The 12943-nt window shown below is 38.7% G+C and overlaps 1 protein-coding gene across 3 annotated transcripts in view; it reads left to right on the top strand.

Annotated features, from left to right (window-relative positions):
- The window catches only part of ATP8A2 (ATPase phospholipid transporting 8A2), a 338953-nt gene that overhangs the window by 298818 nt on the left and 27192 nt on the right, over positions 1 to 12943 (top strand). For all 3 annotated transcript variants that reach the window (XM_033051234.1, XM_033051235.1, XM_033051236.1), the window contains 2 exons: positions 5711 to 5799; positions 11543 to 11647. In XM_033051234.1, coding sequence (XP_032907125.1) covers positions 5711 to 5799; positions 11543 to 11647 — 194 coding nt within the window. The remainder of the gene's footprint in view (positions 1 to 5710; positions 5800 to 11542; positions 11648 to 12943) is intronic.

Here is a 12943-nt window from a genome sequence, read left to right as displayed (position 1 = left end):
CCGCTGATTTCATCTGAGGTACTCCTGACTCCCAGTGGTGTAAGCAGGAGGGGAAATCAAATTCTTCTGCCTCATTTCTTAACACTTTGCCACTAACCCAAAGGGGTTATTCTTTAGGTATTTTTCCAACCTAGACATTTGTTGAAGAGGGAGCTGGTAAATCTGTTGACTGCACCTGTCTGTCTTGAATCTACTAAATCTGTACAGCCTGGAGCTGGCTGCAGTTATGTTGCAGGGAAAAGTTCCTAAGCATCAGCTCATGTTGAGGCTAGACTGTGTTTTGGTGTGCACAGGGAAAATCCTCAGGACTACATTCTTGGATGTTGATTTTATTTCATATTTGGGGTGCAGTAGGCTCGTTCTCCATGTAGTGTGATTTAACTGGGGGACTTGGGCAATCTGCCCAGCTCTGCAGTCGCTCTGTGTGACCATGAGCTAGCCCTGTCGTGTCTCTGCACTTAGATTTTAATGTAAGTGATCTCTAAGGTGGGTCTGATGTTTGCAGCACTTTGAGGATCTTATATAATAGAGGAATTTTTAAATTATATGTGTATTTTTTACAATATTAACAACATGGGGTGGAGATACTGGCCATTCCTCACAAACTAATAAAAATAGTAGGAGGTTTTGATTTAACAAAACTTTTTTTATCATTTGAAGTGTGAGAAAGCCATTGCTAGCCTATGCCTTGAAAATAATTTATGAAAAATGGGTTGGTTTATGACACAGCATCTACCAATTGTTGCATGGCATGGAATGCTCTTAGAGTGTTAGTTTGTGGACAGTCTTGTGTCGCCTTAAGATCTATTCAGTCACTTGATGGTTAAGAATTAATAAATTTAATTTACCTCTATCCATCTGAGATAAATCTTCCAGCTTTTTTGAAAGAACGCTACTCAATGCTAGCTCTGAAACATTCGGGCTTAAGAGGACCCAAAACATGCAGACTGTGCACAATACAAAACAGGGGTGGGTTATGGTCTGCAAACTGTAATATGTATTTGCTGAGGAGTTTGCACAATGATATTGTTCATAGTATGTGATAGGATATTTTTATGCATGGAATCTGTTTCTCTTCCTACTGAAGTTTGGGTTCAAATTTACTTGTGAAAAGCATTTTAAAAGTTAGAAAGAAAAGAGCAAACCAGCAAAGATGTCGAAGTTGTAATATCAATAAAAGTGCAACAATTTCAAGATTGGAGTAGACAATATTGGACTTTCTACTGAAAATATTTTCTAGACATTTTCTAGACATTGAATTAACCCTGTTGAGTCTACAGAGCAAATGAAAGGCCATCTTTTGCAGAAATCTTAGAATTTTCAGAGCATTGCTGTAATGTGTCCCAACGTTAAAGCCTGAACTTCTCAAGGAGAGTAATAGGTTTGTCCATACCCTGTGCCTTCAGATGAGGCACTGGAAATTATGTGAAGCAGGACTGTTTGCCCAAGCTGGCAGCAGCAGTAAGAAGATGTCCTCCAGTCGATGGGCTGGAGGAAGGTTTGAAGAAACTGCCTTCAGTGACTGAAAAGCAGACATGCTTCCCTATGAATTGTGTAGCATGGGATGGGACCAGAGTGACCAACTGGGCTTCTTCTGCCCCAACTCTAGCCCTTCTGAAGTGGTGTGCCACTGGTCTGGAATTGATGGAGCAGAGGTACTGGCAGAGAGGTCCACCTGCTGCATGTGGGTTGGCTGTGGCTGCTTGGAGGTGTGTTAGTGCAGCTGGGCATGCACTGCTTCCTGCCTTGGGTACTGGGGCAGAGCAGATGGAGCAAGAGGACCAAGCTCCCAGAGCTGCACTTGCAGTTCCAACCACAAGTGTCATCAGTGTCTGAGAAGACCAGATCGAGAGTACCTCAGTGATGGCAGTGAATATTTCTTGTGCTGTCACCATATGTGAATCCCTCACAATAGTCAAGTGACCATCCTTTCCCTCACTCCTCCTTTCCCAAGTGCTACCAAAGGCAGTGCCATGCTATCATCCACATTTGACTGCTGAGGACCCAGTGATGTGCCATCACAGGACTGCAGGTTGGACTTGAATCCCTAGTGTACAAAGCTGGAATTAAATGAGTATGAAACTGCAACTGAGTGCCTTATTGGGTCCTTATCCATGTCTCGTGGAGAGGGCTGTGATCGGGCTTCAGGCACACTTCCAGGAACAATTTTTTTCGTATTGGAAATACAAAGCCAGCTGTTTCCATCATAGTCTTATACCTTTGCTGTCCGTTTTTCATCAAAGATATGTGGATATATGAGGAAATGAAGTAATAAAAAACTTTTGTTACAAAATAGGAATTTAAATTTTGTCTCACTTTTCTTGAATGATATGATTGATATCCTTGCTTGCTTTGTCTGAATCATTTCCTGGTCCCCAGTTGTCTAATGCTCTGATAAGAATACCAGGACAGTGTGTATATTGACTTCCCATCCCTGGGCACTTTTGGCCTAGTTCTCGTTGGAAATTGTTGAAAATAATAACACCACCTATTGGTGAAACAGTACAACTATGTACATACTAGGAATACTAAAATGGAGAAGAGAGCTTGAAATGTCCTCCAGATTGTATTACAATTTAAGGGGTTTCTTTTCAAACAATATATTCTCTATTTCATATGCTTGTGCATAACATGTCCTAGATTTAGAATAAGCAGAGAAAAACTCAGACTCCAAGCAACAAATGTAAAAGCCCACCTTAACCTATGCTTTCTGAAATAATAGTACAAAGACCATCTTTCTGGTCATTTTGAATGGTCAGTGCTGCCATTTTTCTAATGTGTTTAAAATTAAAAAAAGAAATTGTCCACCCACAAATACTATTTAGAAGAGGTTAAAGGCATTTGGACCTAAATTCTTCCTCAGTTGTGAAATAACTGGAGCTAAGTTCTTTTTCTTTCTTTTCTTGTTCCCATTCTTTCTTTTTAACAAATGTTATCAATTCTCTAAAATGAATGCTTTGTGTGTGGCAGATTAACCAATGTTTGAAAGGCAATCTACTGGTGGCAGCAGTTTAAGTTGCAATGCTCTCAAAAGGAGAACTTGCATTAGTCTCAAGTGTTTTTGGGGGGTGCCATGTGATTAATGGTCTCTGGTAATTTGCTTTGGATGAGATAGTCACTAATGTTTACATCAGTAGACAGGACAAAAATGACTTAGTTACATATCATGGGGCCTCTGTGATGACAGAGATGGTCAATATTTTGAATTTGTTTAAAAAACAACCTATTTCTACTCCTGCTTCATGTGATGATCTTTACAAAAAAAAGAATTGTAGTGGTTCCTGTTTGGTGTCTCTGGGTGTTTTTTTTAATCTTGGGGCGATAAACTGATAGCTGAAGAGTGTTATTTACAGGAACTGGGTATCGAAATGCCATGTTTCACTGAAGATGTATTGCAGTACTGTCTTCACTGTTGTCATAACTGGCTGAGCAACTGGAATGGAGCACAGCAACAGCTGGGAAGCATAACGAAAGCTTTGTAGGGATAGATAGGTGTTCTTACTGCAGCTCCTGTTCATAACCCAGCTCTCTATCCTACAAGTTAGGGGCTAACCTCAAACCTCCCCAGAGCACGTTGGGTGATTTGCTGTGAATGTTCTGCTGAGGAGCTCCCTGTAACTCCAAGAGAAAACCAGAGATGAGCAGGAAAGAAACCTTCCAGATGAGCTGAGGAATGGAGTAAAACCTTGATGAGAACTGTGTGGGAAAAGCCTTGCCAGTAGTAAAATGAGTGTCTGACAGCGTTCCAATGAGATGAATAGTTTTACTGTTATGGTGAAATTTTTGGACAGAATAATACTTGAGTAAAGTACATAATTGCAGGCAAAAAAATTTTGGCTTTGAGGTTTCTTCCGACGTGCCACATGTCCAAATTCGTAGTCATTGATTGAGATGTCAGCATTTATAATAAAAATAATAGCATTTAAACTTCTATTGAACACATACTCATATTGTTCTGCACTTTGAAAGTGTGTCAAGTTGCTTTCAGCTAGAAAATCAAGAAGTGGAACGTAAAATATTTCAATCAAAAATATCAGAAAATGCATATAGAATACTATGGCCCTTTTTTAGCCTTTTTTTAGCACAGGCAGAGGAAGGATGGTGAGAGGAGATGCTGATGTGATTCTGTGACTGCTAGCAACTTGCAGGGTCATGGCCAAAGAAAAGCAAAGCACAAGGATAAATCTTGATATGTTTTGCCACTGTTATTACAGTTCAACTTCCTGGGTAACAATAAAGTTATTAATTCCCTCTTATTCTTGTACATCCTTTTCTTTAAATAAGCATAGATCAAGACTGCCTGTGTGCTTCTGGCATTCTCATGTGAATGTAGGCATGAGGGTTCCCAAATAACCGAGAACTGATTCTGTGACTGGAATGTGTTTGCTTACTGTCTGTGTGGGTGGCAAAGTGTCCATGAATGTTTTAGCACAGTCTAGCTCGCTCTACAAGATTTACCACTGATGCGTCAGTCCAGCAGTGACATGGAGGATTTAATATTTAAAAGTGAGTACACTTTTGGATATACTCACTACTGGGCAACCCAAGGACAAGTTGCTGCTAAATATGACTGAGTTGTTAGGTGAACAACTTTAGACAGGGATTAACACTGAGAGAATATGCTGGATGCTACTGGTGAACATCGTGGCAGAGCTCTGTGATGGCTTCTCTCAGTTTAAGAGCTTTACTGCAGTGAATGGTACAAGTCTACTGTTGTGAGCAATGATTTTCATTTCACAAGGTGCTACGGCATGACACAAAACTGAGCCAGCCAAGCCTGTGTTACACTGCTGGCATGTAGGGGAGGGGGTGTGTGTGTGTGTGCATCGAGAAGTAAAGGTTTTGGGAAAGTGCTTACAGGGAAAAAAGTATTTTCTAATGTGCAGCAGAACTTAACAATGCTGATGGAAAGTATGTGTATTGCATGGAAGGGGTGATGAGGTTGTCTCAAATCTTTTGTGTAGCAAACCTGGTCTTTAATCACCATTAATTTTTCTGCAAAAGGTTCTAATCTAAAGTAGTGTTTCTGTAAATAGTGCTATATTTCAACTTCATTCCATAACTATTTGTGTATGCTGGGATATGAAAAGTTTCCAGATATCTTCCTTCTCAAATCCTGCCAAGCTTTTTCTTCAAGAATTGCAACAATGAGAAAAACGCTAATATAAACTTTGAGCCCTTTGTTTGTAAAAAAAAGCCATTTGCAGGACAGGAGTGAATCTTTCCTGCCCTGGATTTCAAGCAGCAGCAGCTTGAACAGGAAATGCTGTATTTAAGTGGAATATGACTGAAGCATTTTAGTGAGAAATGTATTTTTTTAATGTCAGTTTGATGCTGCTCAGAGATCTAAGACAGTAGATAGAAAGGGATTTAGCAAAGGGCATAAAAGATAGTCAAAAGTGCAAGCAGAATATACTTACGGTGCTCTTTTCCATGACTAAAAATCTGTGTGCTTGGATTCACAATTAATATCATTGGAGGATTTGGTCAAAATGCGTGATTTTTCAGAAATGTTTAAGGAATTTTAGGTGATAAGGAATTATTGCAATGAAAAATGCCTTCCCTGTTTGGCCCACCATTAAATTTCAACTTCACCCAGATCATGGATGCAGTACTAGTTTGATGCCATCACTCTACCTTTTTGCTTGTAAACAACCACTTAACATGTAATGGCTTGAAAATGCTCATGAGTTGTTTGTTTTCTTCACAGGCTGGAATGGTGTTAAGATGTGGATACTTCTGGTTTGGCTTGTTTCTTGTGCCCACTGCGTGCCTTGTTAAAGACGTGGCATGGACAGCGTAAGTCCCAATCCAGTCCTCTTGGTGTTGTAGGAATTATTCTCTGTGCACGTGTTGTCCAGTCCAGTGCTGTTCTGTAAAGGACTCTTAAGTCTCTCGGTGATTGCAAAATGGTGATACTCTTTTGGAAGGGAAAAAAGGTGAAGTGGGTGATTCCTCATCTGTCATGTCACCCAGCATTGGGAGAGAATGAATATTTGGGACTAAATCTGAAGGAGGTGGCCTTGTCTGAGTAATGAAGGTGTGTCACTTTAAGATTATTTGTGTTGTCTTTCCTTTAGTTAAAGGCAAATTTAAATTGGACATCCGAGATTTCCTCTGGAGCAAATAATTTGTTGAATCTGACTAAAGTGAGGTAGAAAGTAGAAATGTGGCACTCTAATCCATACTCAGTAAGGTCTCAGCTCTCTCTCAGCTGCTTTTTAGCTTCTCCTTCAGCAGCAGGTCTTTGAAGACTGAGCTAGGAGAAGAGCAATACTCTGCACTTAATGGTACCTTCACTGCCCAGAGAGGAGGAACAGACTGCTGAAATACAAGCCTGTGTAATTCCCTTCTTTCAAAATTTTGTGGTTTCAAAGTGTTTCAGAAGGCAAAAAATTTCAAGAACTTGGATTTAAAGGGAAGCAATTTACCTTCTCTGCCATTGCAATTTGAAATACAGAAGTAATCATTTTAATTGAGAATTTGGGGCGTTTTGTTCAGCTTACTTTTAAGTGTCTTAAGTGCCAAATCTTCCATCTTTTCCCTTGGAAAGCTGTGTTACAATTAAGGTGGTTTTGTTATGTGGATACATCTTGTGCAATTAGGACCCAGGACATTCCAACTCCAGGGCAAAAAGGCAGATCCTGGCTGGAATGAAGAGGAAATTCAGGTTAGCTTATCACTTGTCAGAAAAGCTCATACTGAAAACATAATGGCACATAACACTTTGCTCCTGGAATGAGCTGTTGGTCAGTCAGGGAAGATTCTTGGAATCATACAAACATTCAGGTTGGAAAAGACCTGTGAGCTCATTGAGTCCAACTGTAAATCTAACACTGCCAAGTCCACCAATTTGCTTTAGAGAAAAATGCAGAAAATACTAAAAAGTGTTTTGGTATTTGGTAAACCAGAAGGCTTCCCAAAAACAGGCACATTTCAAACACCTTCATGAAAGGTTAAGTCGTATGCACAGATCAGAAAATCTGTTTTTATTTCATATGGGGTTGATAGCACAGTGAAATTAAACTGGTAGTAGGCAAATCTGCCAGTCACTAAGTACTTCTTAAATTTTGCCCCTCAGCTTAATTTTGACAAGCTAGACTGCTCAGATTAAAACTTGTTATTGTAATGTGAAATTTCAACTATGATTTAATAATCCAGCACATCAGAGGGTTTTTTTTTTTTTGCATTCACTATACTTCTGCAATTGTAAATTATTTTAAAATTCTAAAACTGAGGCCAAAATGTTTAAATTTAGATACTTAACTGTGTCTGTGACCTGCTTGTTAAAACTCTGGGAAAAAAAAGTCTTTAGCTTATTTAATGTTTTCATGGTAGTTGAGTGTCCTGAAGTTGTCCTCTGTTCTTATCAGTTCTTGGCAAAAATGACTCATGAATTGTAAAACAGGCCAGACCATGGCAGGCTCATCCTCAGCCATTAGTCATTTCAAACTCTGTTACTGACCAGGCCTGTTCTATAATATTTCTGAAAGAAATCTCAGCAACATAATCCTTTCAGTCCTTCAGACTGGAAATGTGTAGAGACTGTGAAGCTCTCAAGACAAACGTGTATGATTGATAGACCAGATATTTTCCCAACAGATTTTAAACAGGAGGTTCATAACAATATTTAAAAAATCTCTTCTCTGACCTGGATTTTTTTTTTTTTTAAGCTATCACTGAAAAATTAACACCATTAAAATTTTAACTGGGATAAATGAAATGACACAGCTATCAGCACTGCCATATGGAAGGAGTAAAGGTCTGTTTCCTTTCCAAGAGGCTTGCCATTTAAAACTGGAGCCTAAGACCTCTGGAAATCAGCTGGCAGATTTCCACAGCAGTGGTTACACCACATTGCTCTCTGTAATTCAGCAGAATATGGTTTTGGCCATAAAATTCCAGCAACTCTGACTGCTCATGGTCATGGAATTTATCCCTTTCAGTTTCTTTTGGACATGAAGCACATGTCCACAGACAGAACATCCATATGACCCAAAAGGTACATGCCTAATTTCAGTACAAAATACTGCCAGAAAGCCATAAACACAATACTGAGTTTTGTCTGGAAAAGGTTGATTGGAAAGTCTTTTTCAGACACATACAAATCTTTTGTTTATAAACTGCTCTGCTGCATCTACTATCAAAATTTCTAACACTGGAAGCAAGAACGTGTTTCCATTGTTACACAGGCTGCAGTTGTCAGCACATCACTTACCTCTCATGTTCCCTGTGATTCCAGGCCTTTTTATTTTCTTTTTTTGGGTTTTTTTTTTCCTTTTAAATGAATCAAGGAAATGTGGAAAACTCTCTTTTTAAAGAGAAGGAAGTTTATTATTAATATTTGGTTGAAATATGTTGTGAACTTTGGTCCACTACCCTGAATTCAGTGCGTTGTTTTGCCTTGTAAAAATCCTAGTTGTGCCACCAATACAATGAGCAGAACTTTATAAAGTGAGTGCTCCCTCACAGTTGGCACATGTCACTTGAATACATGTCACTGGCTCTAGAAAATCTTGGAATATCTGATTCACGAAGGTGCGTGGGAATCATAAAAACACAGCATGTATTCCAGCAAAATCAGGCAAGAGGGCAAGAATTTATTCCTAACTTGTGTCTCAGTGCTTATTTTACAGTGGAAAATTTCTTGAGCCTTCCAGTCATTACCAAAATTGAACTTTTTTTTTTTTTACCATGGAGAAGAAGCAGTTTGCATTTGCCAGTTCTGCATTGTAAGTAAGAGAAGAAGATATGAGGAGCTCTTCCCATCTTTGCATATACTTGCAGTCCCTGGAATAAGAGACTCATAAAATAATAGTGAGGATAATAAACCAGAGTAGAGGTAGTGTCATGTCTGAGAAACATTTATGAATGTCACCATGCTTCTCCTGGAAGATTCTGGCCTTCTGAACCCTCTAAATGTCCCAGGCTAGTAAAGTGATGCACTTCCTTGGCTTTGAAAGGGAAGAACCACACAAAATACAAAGATAACTTTTTGCCTGTTCTTACAGTCCCTGATCTTAATGTCTCAGCATGTGAAGGAAAGGTGAGTTTGTCTTTATGTAATGCATCAAATTTTAGCTGAACAGTAACAGCAAACACAAAATATCACTGTTCATTGAGGACTGATTGTGCATCCAGGGGCCACTTGTAGAATACTAACCTAAAAACTAATTTTATTTCTGTGCATCAAAAGTTTGTAGTGTGCTGTAAGGAAAAAGTCATGAAGTATCCAGTCCTGTTACCAGCAGTCTGTGGAATATTTGCAGTTGACTTTGATAGGGACAAGCCCAGACTCTGAGGCAATTGTAATACCATATTTTAGTATTAGTTTGTGAGGGAACATGTGGATAGGTTAGCTCAAGCCTTTTACATATTCTTTTATTTATTGATAATACTTGATTACTGCCCATTCCCTGGGTGCTCTTGCTTCCAAGTGAAGGAGTGACCAGAAGAGGCAATGTGTTTCATCATTTCACACTACTTACAGAACACTTCATTATCCCCAACTTCAGGCCAAGAGTATTTCTTCCATGTTGTATCATACCAGTGTCATACTTCCTTGTGCTGTGCTGCACAAACTGAACTCGTTGATCAGAATCTGTTCTGTCAAATTTTGAATTCAATATTCACTCTAAGGGAAAAGAAAAACATCTCTTATGGCTTATGGAAAGATAAACATGGAACTTCAGAAGAGATTGAATAACGTCTACATTTCTGTGTTCTTGTCAGTGGGGAAAACTGGTTATAAAGGATTTGAAAAATTCCAAATGTGCTCAGTCTCAAAGTCTGCAATAGTGGGTATGACCTCTTTGAAAGGGAAGATATGAAGGTCAAAATTTCAAGGTCAAAATTTCAATGTATTTATTTAAATTAAAGAGTGTGATAGTGAATTCAACTGAAAAGATTATAAAAATTAATAGCCTCAAAGCTTTCTCATTTTAATAGCTATATTTTCCCTTCCTCAAAGAGGAGAACAGTCTAATCATTAGCCTAACTAGTTACAGCAACTTGAATCTAATTAATTTCTGTGCAGCTGTTGGTAATCCCACATTGCTGAAGCATTATGTATTTTAAAAATATCTTTGCTACTCATTTCTTTTGAGTATGTTGGTGTTGCAAATCATACACCTTTGGTCGTTTGTTTTACCAATATACCCTTCTAAGTACATCCTGATAATATTTTCCTTCAGATTTTGGTGCACTTCATCTTCTGTTCTATTTTTTGTCCCTTAACTGGAGATGTTTGAAAGTACTTTTCATTCTAGCTTCTCATTTTTAGATATTTGGGGCCTAATTCAGCAACACAAAGACCAGAGGACTTAGTTATCCTAGTATTAGTATCAAGGCACTGTCACTATAAACAGTGTCAGCAAAGATTTTGTGGTCTTTGTTTCTTATTCCCTGTGGAAGGAGTGATAAGTATCATACTTTTTAAAAATAAATGCATCTTCATTATATTTTAATTACATGTACACCAGTTATTATTTTTCTGCTAGAGGGAGTTTTATATTGTTTTATATCATTGGCTAAAGATTTTAATGTCTGCATGTAAGATTTTTATAAAACTTGTAAAGAAATTTTCCCACCTTTGAGCTGAAGAATATTATTTTAATACTATGAAGCAAGTAGTGTCTCAGCTGACTTGGCTCCATCTTGTTTTTATGCTTATTGTGCAGTCACATGCAAATCAATATATTCTCGTGGGACACTTGTCCTCCTTTAAGTGGCACAAAAGAGGAAGCTGATCAAAAACTGCCCATGTGAGAACGGTCCCTGTGTTTTATATTCTTGCTTTGTACAGGTCAAGGAAAAGGGACTAGATTGTCTCCCTTATGTCAATGTAATTTAGGTATAATAGCCCTGGAGCAGCAGGTGAACCATGGGGGGGAAAAGGCTGAAGTCTTTTCATGGGGGACTCTAAATTGCACTCTTAATTTTGTTTGCATATGTGATGAATGGATTACTCTTTGAATCCTCAAACTGAAAAAGTAAGAGGACACAGCCAGTCTTGTTACTGTCAATTTGGAAGTTCATTGAGGAGAGAAGTGCCTTTCCAGTGTGTGAGACTGATAAATGAAAACCAAGAGGCTTGAATGGCAATTAAAAACTGAGACTCTCCTCTGGTTTTCAGAGCAGTGCCACGTGTAGCTCAAAAGACAGAGTGGATTCATGTTTTACTGCCATGAATATTCAATGAATCCCAGCTCTTTTGTCTGAGTGCCCAGGTCCTGAGCAGTCCCACGGCAGCAGTGTCAGGTCCCTGTAGTCCCATAGCACTGCTGCTTGGGTAGGTTTTGAGTGTTGGGTTGAAGTGGCTGAGCTCTGTTCAATTTGAAGTTGTCCTGGTTTCTCATTTCATATGTATTTTTCCCCAAGTATTGTGAACCTGAACTAACATGCATACACTGTGCCTTATTTCCCAAATCCTTCAAGGAAGGCCCTGTGCCTCTCACCTGAGAGGTAAAATTGGGCGTTTGTAGTAAAACAAATGTTCTCATGGCTTTTTTGTTTCATTTTTTGTCTTTTCCTTGTGGTACAGGGCGAAGCATACCTACCATAAAACTTTGCTGGAGCAAGTTAAGGAGTTGGAAACGAAGACAAGAGAACTGGGGAAAGCTATGCTTCGTGATAGTAATGGAAAGAGGTAAGTCTATGCTAAATGTTTAAACCAGACCCTTCTTTCCCTCTCCCCTCCCTATTTCTCATTGACCATTAAAATCTGATTGTAGACAGGCTAATAAGGCTTCTTCTCCTGTACTATTCATTTATTTTTGTTCCCTTTCACATGTGTCTGTTCTCCCCACAGAAACCAGCCTTTCCATTTTCATTTCTCCTGCATTATTGCTCTGGGGCTCTATTGGAAACTGGCCACTGAGCCAGACTGGTTATGAAAGCTCTTTGTTATGTCATCCAAAAAACAAAATAAAAAAAAAGATAACCATGTCAGGGGAGGGAACTGTCAACAGCTCAGTATATAGAGTGTGGCTAAAAGGAGAACTGGCTTAATCCATTGTCCCAGTACTTTATTCAGTTTCACCTTAAGGGTTTTTTTATACTTTTGCTTTTTTACACTACAGCTTGCAGGTCTCTTGCCTTCAGGGTTCTCAGTTTCTCGTTGTGCCTCTTCCTTATAACCACACCATATGGACTTGAATATATTGCTATTATTGAACCTTTCATTGTATAGAGAGAGTATGTGTTGTGTGGGAACTTTTGTCTCTGCTGAAAGAAGCTAAAGAAAATCATGGTGGGGCTTTTGCATCCAACAGTTTCATTTACCATCTCAGAATCTGGTTCTGCATCAGCTGGTCAGAAAAGCTCCCCAAGTTCAAAAAGGTTTTAGAACTAACTCTTCTGTTCCTTACACAATATGGCACCACATGACTTACTAAGAAACTACATGATCATTAAACTGGATTTTAGCAAACCTTATAAACTAGCAAACTGAGTGGAATGGGGCTTTTAAAAGATTTTGTTCTTCTGGGGCAGGGTCATCCTTTAAGCCTTTGATGTCTATTCTAAGGTAAACTAATTGCCATATTTTAGCTGCTGCTAAGACAAGCAGATAGTAGATTTTTTTTTCAACTGAATTTGTGTGTTAATAAGGACTGGTTTTAGGAAAATTATCAGGCAATGATTTACTGAGATTATGGCAAACTGAAAAGCTTTTAAAAAAGCTTGTATGAACTTTAATGTGTTTATAAGATGTCCTTAGTGACCAGAGTTTGCTTCTCAGAAGCCAAGACAAAGTAAACACAGTGTTATTGATTAAGATCACTTCAAAACACTTGGTATCTTCAGTTTTTGAGTAATTTTTCTGCTGCAACTTTTGGATCCAGCAAAAGAGAGTTTATAAATTGTGCTCACTAGCAAAAGTCAAAGACTGCACATCAAATGATTTTAAAAGAGAAGGCAAACTTTGCAACCACAAAGGCAATTC

The sequence above is a fragment of the Catharus ustulatus genome, chromosome 2, assembly GCF_009819885.2.
Source record: "Catharus ustulatus isolate bCatUst1 chromosome 2, bCatUst1.pri.v2, whole genome shotgun sequence".
In the NCBI taxonomy this organism is placed as follows: domain Eukaryota; kingdom Metazoa; phylum Chordata; class Aves; order Passeriformes; family Turdidae; genus Catharus; species Catharus ustulatus.
Note: the sequence above shows the minus strand (reverse complement) of the source record. Positions and strands in the feature narration are given on the sequence as shown.